The 15,658-nt window shown below is 36.5% G+C and overlaps 1 protein-coding gene across 2 annotated transcripts in view; it reads right to left on the bottom strand.

Annotated features, from left to right (window-relative positions):
- Window positions 1-15,658, bottom strand: part of Sntg1 (syntrophin, gamma 1) — an 841,911-nt gene that overhangs the window by 14,160 nt on the left and 812,093 nt on the right. For both annotated transcript variants that reach the window (NM_001411862.1, XM_087550418.1), the window contains 1 exon segment: window positions 5,471-5,581. In NM_001411862.1, coding sequence (NP_001398791.1) covers window positions 5,471-5,581 — 111 coding nt within the window.

Here is a 15,658-nt window from a genome sequence, read left to right as displayed (position 1 = left end):
TATCGCCTGCCTTTTCACTTTTGATTTCCTTTGCTGTGCAGAACATTTTAGTTTGATGCCATTTTATGTTTTTTGCTTATATTAGCTTACTATTTGAAGTGACATGTGAAATTAATTGGCTAAAACATATACTATACTCTTCTATAATTTTGTAGTTTCTTATCTTAAATATAGGAATTTATTCAATTTTGACTTAAAATAAAAATTTTAGTCTCTAACAAGTACTTACTATTTTCCCAATATTTACTGGATAGTTTCTTTTTTCTATCATTTAGTGTTGGCATCTTTGTCAAAATTCAACTGACTGTAAATGCATGAATTCTTTCTTGTGCTAGAACTTCATTGTACTGGTCAACCAATTTGTGTTTTTATGGGGGTGTGCTGCCTAGTCTTTATGGCTTTGTGATTGCAGCCAGGCGTGTAATTTCAGCTTTGCTATCTGGGCTCAAGTCTATCTTGGCTCCTTAGGATCTTCAGATTTATTCTGTTTGTTTGAATTTAGTTTAAATTCTAATTGAAAGAAGACTGTCTCTTACTTTCCTTTCTGTGATTATAGAGGTCATTACTTTTGTAAACAGCATACAGAGTCTATTTATTTTTGTTTATAATGATATTTTAACATTATTAACTCCTTCATCACAGGCTATAGGCTACAGTAATGCTTATTTGTATCTTCCTTCTTTTTTTCATTCTACTTTATTGTTCCTTTCACAAGTATTTTACATCCACCATTATCATTTTCAAACTATCAGAAGTGGAAGCATTTTCTCAATTTTTATCTCACAGAGTTGTATTAATATATAGCAAACTAGCAATTTTTGTCAACTGACTTAATGTCTTACTTTATTGCATGTGATACTGTGCTCTAGAAAGCTTTGGTGAGGTCTTTAGGATTTCTTTTCACTATAAATTCACCTTCCTGTACTATCTGAATGACTTTATGTCTTTGTTTTGAATAACTGTTTTGACAGGAAGCAGTCGCCGAATATGAACATGGCTGCCTTAGTTGTGGTCTTGTGTTTTCAGCTGTCCCTATTAACCAGGGTGCTAGCTGCTAGCCTGCTTTACATTGTGTTGAAGTATACTCCTTCAGTAACTAATTGAATGATAGAGCTTATTATCAAATATGTTGACTTTGCCATTTTTTCAACCCTTAATAACATGTGGCCATGAGGTGTTGTTTCTTATTATCTAATGTGATTTAGCTAACTTAAGGACTCTGCTTAGTGGAAAATCCCTATATCTGACTTAATTAAGTGATGATTCTTATGCTATTGAATTGTTTGATATTCTGTTGGACATTTATATAACTGGGTTTATCAGCAATATTTTGCTATGAATTTTATGGTTTGAAAGGTGGTTGTCTGGCATTCATTTTGAGAGAAAAATGGACTATGTATCAGTACATCCCTTGTCAAGTTGAATGAATCCATTTCCTCAGCAACAAAGGAATAGTACTTCATTTTAAGTATGAAATTACACTTTATACACACAGACTATATTTTCTTATCCCAAAAGAATTAGACAAAATATCTATAGTAAACATTTCTGAATACTTAGATAGTATTTATAAAGAGTTGCTCAGTTAAAAAAGAATAGTAGTATAATGAACAAAAAAATTACAAATGAACAAGAAAAAGATAAGTCAATTCTATTACAAATATAGAAAGTCGATGAGAAAATGATGCTGCTGTATTAAGAAGCCTTTACTGATATCATGTAGAGCAAGGATCAAAATTCAGTAGAAAATCAGTAGAAAAACCAGGAAATGTGAGAACATTTGCAATATAAATAAATAAAATATCCAATAAAAAAAGAAAATCCAGGAGTTTTCTATATATCAACAGAATGCTGTGGGGAAAAAATGAGAAAATGCTTCTATTTGCAATAACTTTTAAAAAGTAATGGGGAATAAATTTAATTGTGGGGATAAGTTTGTACACATCGTTTACATATAATGGAAGAATGTAAAATAAATGCAAGTAAGCAGAAATAGAGACTGCATTCCTGTCATGGAAAGACAGTGAGTGAAACAGTGTATTACAGAAATGGGCAAAAACAATAAAACCTTTTATGAAAAACAATAGAATTTTAAAATAGAAGCAACAGACGTTGCTTATTCTCAAAGCAACTGGAGAAAGTCAAGTTAAGATTATAATGAGAAAAACAAACTAGAATCAAAATGCAGTGTTGGCTTACGTGGCTGGCAGAGCCTCGGAGAAACATCCTTCTACGTTGCAAATGGAAATATAAAATGGTACCGTGGCTGTGAATCCAAGCCACGTTTTTGTTTGTCTGTTTTATCTTAAACAGGTGGTCTCATGATTTGTACTTATAGACCTTTGGACATGCGGCTGTCTCCACAGCACTGGTCTTGCTGTTAGAGGGGCTGTAAAGGATATGGCTGACGCTGTGTGCTGCCAGTCCAGATTCTGAATGCTGCGGCCTCACTGATTAGCAGCCTGCACTCTGCCTGTGCACTTGTTCTTCATCCTGCTTGATAATTTAAGTTTTCTCTAACAGAAATGCTATTTTCATTTAAGTCTTTGACTAACGAACTCCATCTACTCGGCAAAACCAAAGCCTCACATTAATTACACCTTTTCTTTCTCTGGTTCCATAATGGCTTCTTTGTGTTTCAGAATCATTCTTAGCCAAGTACCTTTCTGTAAAACTTTCACATAAGGAATTACATTTACAATTATGTTTGAGAACAAAGAGATACTGATAAGTAATATGTTAGAGCTGACAAGTAACCAATGCACAAGAAAATGAGTCTAATTTGTTTCTTCTTCATAGCTGCACAAGGAATAAATAAAGTCAGTTGAATAAACATGAGTAGCAATTATTGGATTAACTTAACAATTTATACTCATTTAGTAAGTGTTTTGTTAGACCATTAAAAGGTGGTAGAAAATAAAAACTAAAAACTCAGATGACAACAGATGCTGGTGAGGATGTGGAGAAAGAGGAACACTCCTCCATTGTTGGCCAGATTGCAAGCGGGTACAACCACTCTAGAATCAGTCTTGTGGTTTCTCAGAAAATTGGACATAATATTACTAGAGGACCCAGCTGTACTACTGCTGGGCATATACACAAAAATGCTGCAACATGTAATAAGGACACATGCTCCACTTATGTTCATAGCAGCCTTATTTATAATAGCCAGAAGCTGGAAAGAACCCAGATGTCCTTCAACAGAGGGATGAATACAGAAAATGTGGTACATTTACACAACGGAGTACTACTCAGCTATTAAAAACAATGACTTCATGAAATTCATAGACAAATGGATTAAACTAGAACATATCATCCTGAGTGAGGTAACCCAATCACAAAAGAACGCACATGGTATGCACTCACTGATAAATAGATATTAGCCCAAAAGCTCAGAATACCCAAGATACAATAAACAGACCACATGAAGCTCAAGAAGAAAAAAACCCAAAGTGTGGATGCTTCAATACTTCTTAGAAGTGGAAACAAAATACCCACAGGAGGCTATATGGAGACAAAGTGTAGAGGAGAAGCTGAAGGAAAGTCCATCCAGAGACTGCTTCACCTAGGGATCCAGCCCATATACAGACACCAAACCCAGACACTACTAAAGATGCCAAGAGATGCATGCTGACATGAACCTGACATAGCTGTCTCCTGAGAGGCTCTGCAAGAGTTTGACAAATACAGAAGCAGATGCTCATAGTCAACCATTGGACTGAGAACAGAGTCCAAAATGGAGTAGTTAAAGAAAGCACTGAGGTAGCTGAGGGAGTTTGTAACAATATCAACCAACAGACACCCCAGGGCTCCCAAAGACTAAACCACCAACCAAAGAGTACACATGGACAGACCCATGGCTCCAGCAGCATACATAGCAGAGGATGGCCATGTAGGGTATCAATGGGAGGAGAGGCCCTAGGTCCTGTGACGGCTCAATGCCCTAGTGCAAGGGAGTGCCAGGGTGGGGAGGCACAAGGGAGAGGTTTCGTGGGTACAGGAGCACCCTCAAAAAGGCAGGATGAGATAGGGGGGGTTCTGGAGGGGAAACTGGTAAGGGGAATTATATTTGAAATGTACATAAAGAAAATATCCAATTAAAAATGTAAAAAAGAAACAAACAAAAAAATCAATTACTATCACTCACATTAGACCACATGCTATGCTTTTAAAACACAATACATCCAAAGCTATCATAAATAAAATTTGCATTACCATGCATTTTATAGAAACACTAAAAATCATTATAAAGAGCAGGATAACCCTCAGCACAATGATGTGTCACTGAGATCTAGGGAGAAAAGACAGCAAAAATCAGAGAAAGATTATGCAGGGAGGAGGGCACATTGGAGTGATGGTCTGAAAACTGTAAGCCACGAGAAACGGCAGCGAATGCAACGTTTTTCTAACCTTATAAGAACCAAATGAAAGGAATGAATATGGCTACGTCCATGCTTTGGAGATGTGAAAGAGAAGGAATAAGTACATGAGAGAGAAGACCATAGCTCCTTCTCCTGAGACAAATATAAAAGAAGGTGAGAGCTATCCAGAGGGGTGTATACATAAAAGAGAAAATGTAGGAAAAAAGAAAGGGCAGATATACAAGACAAACTACGGTCACAGGTTAAAAGCAAGGCAGGTTAAAAGGATGTAAAAGACTGCACAGAATACCACACAATATTGGGGAAACTTTAAAAGTCAGCCTAAGAATAACCTTGAATTTAGATAAATGATTACAGAAATAAATTGTGGTGATTTTACTTCATAGACAAAAAATACATTGGGGATCTATATCACAGGATTAAATTTTCATTTTGTTATTTATTTATTCTTTCTTCCACAGATGAAGAATATTTTTATGATTTAGTTAAACTCATACAGTGCTATTGTGGATTCAAGATTGGGTAATGGATTTTTAAATTTTTGCATGTAGAAATACGTATAAATGGGTTTAAATTTCTATTGAGTTAACAACATAGTTAACATATGTGAATACTGTAATAGTACATAATGCAATGTAAAAATCATTGAATAATTCATTTTCTTTAAGTCATAATTACATGGCAATTACTCAAGACTTCCTTAAAACCATTTTCTTTGGGAATTTGTACTCACATTTAAGAACTGATGAATTACTATGAAACGGCTAATTTTAAAAAGTCTTTTAACAGTGAAGAAACTGCAATATGGTCCCTTCAGCTCTTAGCATGTTAATTTAGTCACACACAATTGTAGTTCATACAAGATTAAGGCTACGACCAGAATCAGTAGAATATAATTTTCTGGAGTAATGCCTTACAATGAAAATCTGTTGCTATAACCCTTAAAATAAAATTACGTGAGGACCACAGGGATATGTCAAAGTAAGCCAAAAACTTTTACATTCCTTGGTCCAAAATTTTTCCACACTATACCTTAGAGACATTGATATAATTTGAGATGTATTATATGGTGGGTTTCTTGTACTTACCTTTGCTTCAATCTGTTTCGTATCTTGATTCTGAAACAAAAATTTGATTTTGCTTTTGCCATCATCTGATGATCCTTTAAGCTGAGAAAATTTATACCTCCAAAGTACAGCCTAAAAGGAGATAAAAAGAGAACATATAAATAAAAAAAGTTTGTATTCAAGTCAAGAAATTATGTACTTTAAATAAAAGTTAATCTTATTTAGTAATGCACCCCAATATCAACATGTAAATTAAAATGTATCCATCAAAGGCTTTCTTTTAATATTCAATGTATCTTTTAACATATACATTAGGTGCCACTAATGTTTCTCAAAGCTATAACTTGTTTAGGCAGATTCTTCAATGAGATAGTACTATATTATTCCAACAAAAAGAAAAATGTCTCTGGTAAAAATCTCTGTCCATTTTCAATGTCTTTTATTGTTCTTAAGACAACAATGATAGTAAAAGTTTCAAGAATATGCCTATAAGTATATAACAAGAAGTGAATAAACATTTGTAAAAAAGTATAATATATGTGTGTGTATAAAGAATATAATCAATATTTGTAAATAATTCTGTTTATTTTTCTAATAATTATTTACTTAACTTTAACTGAAAAAAAATCCTACAAGGGAAGCAAGGGGAACACTCCTACATTGCTGGTGGGAGTGGAAATAAGAACAGTCATGTTCTTCATGGTGGTTCCTCAAAAGGATAGGAATCAAACTACCTCAATATCTAGCTATTCCACTATTAGGCATCTATACAAGGATGCTTCATTCTACTACAAGGGCACTTGCTCAAACATCTTCATTGCTGCTCTGTTCATAATAGCCAGAAATTGGAAACAATCAAATATCTCTCAACGAAGAGTGGATAAGAGACATGTGGTAAATTTACACATTGGAGCATTACTCAGTTCTGAAAAAAGGACATCAGGAAATTTAAAAGCAAATGATTAGAACTATGAAAAATCATCTTTAGTATGACAACCAGAACTTATTCTATGTATTCACTTATGTATGAATATTAGCCATTAACACAGTCTGTTAATATAAAGAGGAGGTCATGGAAAAAAGGAATGGGATGTGGGACAAAGCAATAGATTTTCCTTGGAGAAGAAATACAATAGATATGGGGCAAAGGGTGGGTAGGAATGGAAGAATCATGTGGGGTATGGGAGGGGAGATGGGGCTGAGTGAGGGAATACAGATAGAGACAGCTAAAAGGTCTTTTGGGAGGCAGCAGGGAATTCTAGTGTAGTAAAGTCTTCTTAAAAGGTAAGAATTGACCTTAATGAAGTCTCAAAATAACGAGGAAGACAGCTTTAATTGGCCATTTCTTGTTACCAAAGCTTCCAGTCTGGGACTGGGTTAGATCCAATTGAGTTGTTGGCCAAAGGAGTCTGGTTGAAATTCCCACCAAACTCATGCTCTTGCAAGACTATAGATTCCTATCAAAAAAAAATGGATACCGAGCTGTCATTGCTAAAAACAATACCTACAAAACTCATTGAACATGAAAAGGTAGAGCTGGTGCCTACATAGAATGCTCACTTATGTTCTTATTGTGATGTGAGATAAAGGGGATAGAGGACACCGGTAGAATATGTTGCTCTAAATCAACTGAGCAAAGCTCACATAAACTCACAGACACTGAAGCAAGAAGCAGGGGTCCTTCACATGTCTGTTCCAGTTCCTCTATATATGTATTACAGCTTTCAGTTTAGTACTTTGATGAAATTCCTGTGTGTGTGAACAAGTGGGTCTCTGATTCTTGTGTGCCTTCTTGTGTGGCTATATTCCTTATGTTGGTTTATCTTGTCCAACATAAACGTATTTTTTTTGTTTTATCTTGGTATATTCCATTTTATTAAAAAATACTATTAAGACAAAAACTAGCTATCCATTGAAAAAAAGAAAGGGATAATCCTCCAAAAATCAAGCAGCAAATGATTATTTACTGCTAAAATGATAATTTCCTGATAAGTACTGCTTTAATGTCTTAGGTTTCTCTTGTAGCATAAAAATCAATTAAATTGTGTATGCATGCAAAGAATTAGATAAAATGTCTACAACTTACGTGTATTGGTCATGGTGACTTACATGGATAATGCCTTTTGCGATTTATTCCCTGTTGGTATTATTAATAGTTATGTGGCCGGCAATAATTGTCCGTTGGATACAAAATTTGGTAGTAAATCTGTGCATACATATGCTTTGTTCTCTGACATTTTGGAAAATAAAAAGGGGAGTTATAGAAGACTGTGTAAAAAAGCTGTGAATTTATTGTTGACTATGGATGGGATAGGGTGCAGAATGTTCTTCCCATAAGGCGTCCTTCTCAAAAGAATTGCCTAAACTGGGCCCACAGCAGCTCTCTGCTCCCAGACCCTGTGGGAGAGAGACCTCACCGCCTGGTCAGGTGGGCACTCCTGAGGCTGCAGAGCAGAAGAGACCACCAACACTGCCCACCCCTGCCCACATCCCTGGCCCAAGAGGAGACTGTATAAGGCCTCTGGGTTCCCGTGAGGGAGGGCCCAGGCGCGGCATGACCCCTGCGCCTGAGACACCTCTGGAACCTGAAGGGCCATTTTACCAAAAGCAATCTACAGATTCGATGCAATCCCCATCAAAATACCAATCCAATTCTTCAAAGAGTTAGAAAGAACAATCAACAAATTCGTCTGGAATAACAAAAAACCCAGGATAGCTAAAACTATCCTCAATAATAAAAGGACGTCAGGGGGAGTCACTATCCCTGAACTCAAGCAGTATTACAGAGCAATAGTGATAAAAACTGCATGGTGTTGGTACAGAGACAGACAGATAGACCAGAATTGAAGACCCAGAAATGAACCCACACACCTATGGGCACTTGATTTTTGACAAAGGAGCCAAAACCATCCAATGGAAAAAGATAGCATTTTCAGCAAATGGTGCTTGTTCAACTGGAGGTCAGCATGTAGAACAATGCAGATCGATCCATGCTTATCACCCTGTACAAAGCTTAAGTCCAAGTGGATCAAGGACCTCCACATCAAACCAGATACACTCAAACTAATAGAAGAAAAACTAGGGAAGCATCTGGAACACATGGGCACTGGAAAAAATTTCCTGAACAAAACACCAATGGCTTATGCTCGAAGATCAAAAATCGACAAATTGGATCTCATAAAACTGCAAAGCTTCTATAAAAGGCAAAGGACACTGTGGTTAGGACAAAACAGCAACCAACAGATTGGGAAAAGATCTTTACCAATCCTACAACAGATAGAGGCCTTATATCCAAAATATACAAAGAACTCAAGAAGTTAGACCGCAGGGACTCAAATAACCCTATTAAAACATGGGGTTCAGAGCTAAACAAACAATTCACAGCTGAGGAATGCCGAATGGCTGAGAAACACCTAAAGAAATGTCCAACATATTTAGTCATAAGGGAAATGCAAATCAAAACAACCCTGAGATTTCACTTCACACCAGTGAGAATGGCTAAGATCAAAAACTCAGGTGACAGCAGATGCTGGCAAGGATGTGGAGAAAGAGGAACACTCCTCCATTGTTGGTGGGATTGCAGACTGGTACAACCATTCTGGAAATCAGTCTGGAGGTTCCTCAGAAAATTGGACATTGAACTGCCTGAGGATCCAGCTATACCACTCTTGGGCATATACCCAAAAGATGCCCCAACATATAAAAAAGACACGTGCTCCACTATGTCCATCACAGCCTTATTTATAATAGCCAGAAGCTGGAAAGAACCCAGATGCCCTTCAACAGAGGAATGGATACAGAAAATGTGGTACATCTACACAATGGAATATTACTCAGCTATCAAAAACAACTAGTTTATGAAATTCATAGGCAAATGGTCGGAACTGGAAAATATCATCCTGAGTGAGCTAACCCAATCACAGAAAGACATACATGGTATGCACTCATTGATAAGTGGCTATTAGCCCAAATGCTTGAATTACCCTAGATGCCTAGAACAAATGAAACTCAAGACAGATGATCAAAATGTGAATGCTTCACTCCTTCTTTAAAAGGGGAACAAGAATACCCTTGGCAGGGAATAGAGAGGCAAAGATTAAAACAGACACAGAAGGAACACCCATTCAGAGCCTGCCCCACATGTGGCCCATGCATATACAGCCATCCAATTAGACAAGATGGATGAAGCATAGAAGTGCAGGCCGACAGGAGCCAGATGTAGATCTCTCCAGAGAGACATAGCCAGAATACAGCAAACACAGAGGCGTATGCCAGCAGGAAACCACTGAATTGAGAATAGGACCCTCGTTGAAGGAATCAGAGAAAGAACTGGAAGAGCTTGAAGGGCTCGAGACCCCATATGTACAACAATGCCAAGCAACCAGAGCTTCCAGGGACTAAGCCACTACCTAAAGGCTATACATAGACTGACCCTGGACTCTGACCTCATAGGTAGCAATGCATATCCTAGTAAGAGCACCAGTGGAAGGGGAAGCCCTGGGTCCTGCTATGACTGAACTCCCAGTGAACTAGTTTGTTGGGGGAAGGGCGGCAAGGGGGGGGGAGGATGGGGAGGGGAACACCCCTAAAGAAGGGGAGGGGGGAGAGGGATGTTTGCCCGGAAACCGGGAAAGGGAATAACACTCGAAATGTATATAAGAAATACTCAAGTTAATAAAAAAAAAAAAGAATTGCCTAAACTACAAGTCAATGCATTTGAAAGCAAGGGCATTAAGGGAATGCTGTATCATATTAACATTATCTCTGTAACAGAGGCAAGGGCCTGGGATAAATATTCTTGGTCTTTTCACATTATCAGATATGGTAAGACATAACGCCATGTATATTCCAATACTATACTTATATTTGCTTTAGCTAACTGTAAACATCACCTCATATCTTATGTGCTTTAGTAATAAAAACTTAGAAGTGCTTTGTTTGCACCACCCTTCAGCTGAGAGAGGAGAGAGAGAGAGAGAGAGAGAGAGAGAGAACTAATCCAGAAGACCAGCTTATGATGAAGCAGAATTCTAGTCCCAGGTGACCTTTTGTTTGCCTTAAACATGAATTACCTTATAATCATATTTTTAAATGAAAACAGTAGTTTATCAAAAAGCATTTCCTCCAAGTCATCTCCAGCAAATAAGATGTTCCTTTTTCACAGTTCTTGTATAAAACCTTTAATCTACATGTGGCTGGTCATGACATTGGTTGACTCTTGTGGACATGCAGTATCCCAAATCATCAAACATTAACACTTGGCCAGCATATGATCCAAAGGAGTATTCTCAGAAATTAGCAGCATCAGAATAGTATGGAGGGCTTGATTAATTCATTTGCTAGATTTCAATGCTAAATCTGATATAATGGTTCTAGAATTGATCCTGAGGTTATATATTTAACAAATTCACAAATACTATGTTGATGCTTCCTGGAATTTACACCATCCCATACACCAGCTGCTTAAAAAGAAAAAAAAACCTCACACATATAAGATTATCTATAATTGTTCAACTTATACTGTATAGGTAGCTAAGGTTAAATTTGAAAGCATGAGTGAGAGCATGATCATATACAACTAGACATAAACATAAAAGCATATGTGTGATCAAAAGTTTAAGAGCTGCAACACGAAAGTACATATAAAGGATAATAATAGACACCTGAACATGGGCATAAAAGAATGGGTGTGACTTGATCATAGGCACCCGGGCATAAACACAAAAATGCACATGTAGTGTGATAGGCACCTGAGCTGGAATTCAGAAGTCAGTGGAAAAGATGATCAAAGGTATCTGGGGGGGGGGGGGGCTTGAACATCAAAGTTTAAACTCAAAAACAGCCTGCAACCTGCTCATAGAAAAGTTCAAGAACTCCCATGGCACTTGCTTAGTGAGTGCATGACTTGGAACACTACCAGAGTAGGCTCTTATTCATACAACATCATGAGTGGCTATTTCTCCCCAGAAGATTCTTACAAATAAAAATCTGTAGGAATACTTTCACTTAGCAAAATTTAACTTATAACTTAAGTGATGACGTGCATTACATATGTTCAATATATGCTTACTTTGAAGAAAAGCCTGGAGTAGAGATCAGTGACATGACTCTAATACAGGTATTCAGGCTTTAGGGAGAACAATTAATATTCCACTCTGTGCAGAGGTACGAAAATATTACGCTTTGTACTTAGAAATTTGAAATGAATCTTGGACATCTGATTTCATTAGTTTACAATGTGACTATCAGAATGTTGTACTGCAGTAAGGAGAGGAACATCTTTTAACACTATAGTTTATCCAGACATTCCCCCTGATTTGTACCTTCAAGAAAAGCTGAGAAGATGTGTGGTATTTTCGTATGTCTACATTGTGTTTGTGGGTAGGCATGCATGTGTAGGTGCAGTGCACAAGTGTACAGATAGATTTGAAGGGCTAAAGTTTCCTCTGTTATCTTTCTCTATTGCTCCCAAGTTTATATACAGTGTCTCACTTCTCTGAGCCTAACACATAACAAATTCTTGAAAGCTCCCCATGTGCATTCCATGCCTGTATCTCCATGTCCTGAGATTACAGGTAGTTCTTGATGGTTGGCCAGGTTTTATGTGGGTTTTAGTAAGGAGAAAACCACCTGTCATTCTTATGAGATGTCTCATTATCCCCCAACTACACTTTGTTAAGTCAGTTAATAGTTTCATTCATTAAATCAATTACAAAATGGCGCCACATTTCTGTCATTGGCCTCATATAAGACATGGTGATTAGTCCAGGCTGCCCTTGAGCTTGTGATTCTCCTGCTTCTGCCTCCTTCAGTAAATTTTACCGGCAGTGCCACCACTCAAAAGATGCTCCAATATATAACAAGGAAACATGCTCCACTGTGATCATAGCAGCCCTATTTATAGTAGTTAGTAACTGGAAAGAACCTAGATGTCCTTCAACAAAGGAATGGATACAAAATATGTGGTACATCTGCACAATGGAGTACACAGCTATCAAAAACAATGACTTCATTAAATTTATATGCAAATAGATGGAACTAGAAAATATATCATCCTGAGTGAGGTAAATCCATCCCAAAAGAACACACATGGTATGCACTCACTGATAAGTGGACATTAGCCCCAAAGCTTGGAATACCCAAGATACAATTCACAGGCCACATGAAGTCAAGAAGAAAGAAGACCAAAATGTGGATGTTTTAGTCCTTCTTAGAAGGGAGAACAAAATACTCACAGGAGGAAATACAGTGACAAAGAATGGAGTGGGTCCTAAGGAAAAGGTCATCCAGAGGCTGCCCAACCTTGGGGATCTATTCCATATGTAGCTACCAAACCCAGTCACAGTTGCTGATGTCAAGAAGTGCTTGCTGACAGGAGCCTGATATGGATGTCCTTTAGAGGCTCTTCCAGAGCCTTACCCATACAGATGAGAATAACCATCGGACTGAGCATGGAGGCCTCAGTGGAGGAGTTTCAGAAAGGACTGAAGGAGCTGAAGGTATTTGTAACCCCATAGGAAAAAAAACAATGTCGACCAACCAGATCCATAGTGCTACCAGGGACTAAACTACTACCCAAAGAGTACACATGAAGGGACCCATGGCTCCAGCTGCATATGTAACAGAGGATGGCATTGTCTGACATCAATAGAAGGAGAAACCCTTGGTCTTGTGAAGGTTCATTTCTCCAGTGTAGGGGAATGCTGGGGCGTGTTGAGTTGGGTGGGTGGGTGGGTAGGAGTGGGAGCATCTTCATAGAAGGAGAGGGAGGGGGAAGGAGGGATGGGAGAGGGAAGTGAAGGGGATAACATTTGTAGTGTAAATACATAAAATATCCAAATACAAAAATATCTTTTAAAAAAACAGAAAAAAATATGGTGGTTAGGATATAGCAAGTGTGTTTTCTAAGCCAGATATGTGATCCAAATACATAGATGTTTATGCAATTTGAACATAAAATTATATAATAAAAGAATTGCTTTTAAGTTCACCAATCCCATAATTTTATCACTCTATTAATATATTCACATAGCAACAAAAGCAGTCAGTATTTTTTCTGCCTATGTGTAAATGGCCTATACAGAATTCTTAATTTGGAAATCATATTTTATACATGTTTACATTTTATTATTTTAATTTCATTTTAATATTATCATTATAATATATTAAAAATCTTCATTTTTCTTTTAGTGCAGTAAATATATATATTATAAAATATAAAATATATATATGTGTATTTGTGTGTGTGTGCGTGCGTGTGTGTGTGTGTGTGTGTGTGTGTGTGTGTGTGTAACGGCTGCTGGGAGAAAGAGAAGCATTTTCCTTCATGGACAAGACCCTGAATAGTTTATCCAATTCCATCTGTGAACATGACCTAGCAGGTATCTCTTTAGTAGGATATGTAGTCCTTTGGTACATGTTCAAGGAGTGGTAAAACTCAGTCATATTATATTCTTGTCCTCAACTTTCTGAGAGTTTTGCACAAATTTTCTTAAATTGGTTGCACAAAATTGCAATTTCAACAATATTAAATGAGCACTGACTTGTCAGTTGTTTTCTTGGTCTTATTCATTCTGGTTAGGGTGAGATAAAAACCTCAGAGTAATTTTACTTTGTATTTTTCTAATTTCTATTCATACTTTTCAAAATATCTCTTTGCCAATTTTTCTTACTGTGATAACTCTGTTCAGATCCATACATATTTGTAATTGAGTTGTTTGTTTTCTTTGCTTGGTTTTCTTAGTCTTATACTTTCTGGATATTAACCCACTGTTTAATAGATGGCAAGCATTCTCTCTAATACTATGGCCTTTCTTAACGTTAGATTGGTTCATTTGCTGTACATAAGTTTTAGTTTCATGAAAACCCACTGTTCAATTGTTTTCCTAAATTTCTGAGCAAATAGTATCCTAATAAGAAAGTCCTTTCCTGGATATACATCTTCTAGGGTACTGTCAATGTTTTCTTTCTGCTGTTCAGAATGTCACACACACACACACACACACACACACACACACACACACACACACACACACATATATATATTTTATATATATATATTATATATATATATAAAATGTTTGAAGTCCTAGTCAGAGCAGTGGGACAATGAAGGGAAACAAATAGGTAAAGAACTCAAACTATCCCTATTTACAGATGATATGGTATTCTAGTTAAAACATACCAAAACTTCCACCAGACAACTTTTAAATATAATTAATATTTTCAAAAGATGTCAAGATAAATAACAAATTACAAAAATTATCATTTTTCTACATTTTAAGCACTCTTATTCACAATAGCCTTAAAAATATCTAGCACTAATCCTAAACAAAGAGATTAAACACCCTTTCAATAAAAAGTGTGTGAAGCTTTAAGATCACTATTTTTCCTTAGGTTAGTACTTCAGTTTCAATGTAATTTTAAACAATTAATGCATGTGAGACTATGGATGAAATATAAGTTTTTGTGAGGAAATTGAGGGGCATGATGAACACTGTGTGCTTTCTTGCTGAAGACAAATTGCCTAATATGTCAGAAAAACATAGATCATAAATACTCATTAAATACTCCAGTGAGCATGTGGGAAACATCCTATAGCCCATCCTTGAACTTCAGAGTAGCGTTACCTTGGTGATGAATATGAATGAGAATGCAATCCTGAGACTATGCATGCCCCAAATCTAGTTCTTGCAAGAGACATGCAATAGTTATAATTACTGCTATGACATGAATATTGCAATAGGAAACATCATTCTTCATACTTTATAGTTAATAAGGAGAAGTAAATCCTACCTTCCATTCTCTATGGCTATTATCTATGTCTCTTATTTCCTTTATCTTAATTTACTATTTTGATTTTCCATAACTGTTTCCTTAATCAAATACCAGCTAGCCACAAATTGATTATTATCACTACTGATTTTCCACTTTCCTTTTTCTTAGCAATGAGATCTCCTTAGAGAAATATATCAAACCAGAAATCAATGTGCTTAGACACAGAGCTCTACATGGTCATTTCTTCATAAGAATTCTGATGGTATTCTAAGTTTCTTTTCCTTTATTGAGAAAGTAGTGAAAATGGCTCCCCCACACTATTTATTTAAATAAGATACATCATTAAGATTGTCTCAAAATTCAAAATATCCAGTAGTATATCCACTACAGTACAAAAAAGAATAAAAGGAAGCCTGGATAAATATTTTTCCT

This window comes from Rattus norvegicus, chromosome 5 (genome assembly GCF_021556685.1).
Source record: "Rattus norvegicus strain SHRSP/BbbUtx chromosome 5, alternate assembly SHRSP_T2T, whole genome shotgun sequence".
Classification (NCBI taxonomy): domain Eukaryota; kingdom Metazoa; phylum Chordata; class Mammalia; order Rodentia; family Muridae; genus Rattus; species Rattus norvegicus.
This window is presented reverse-complemented; position numbering and strand designations above follow the sequence as displayed.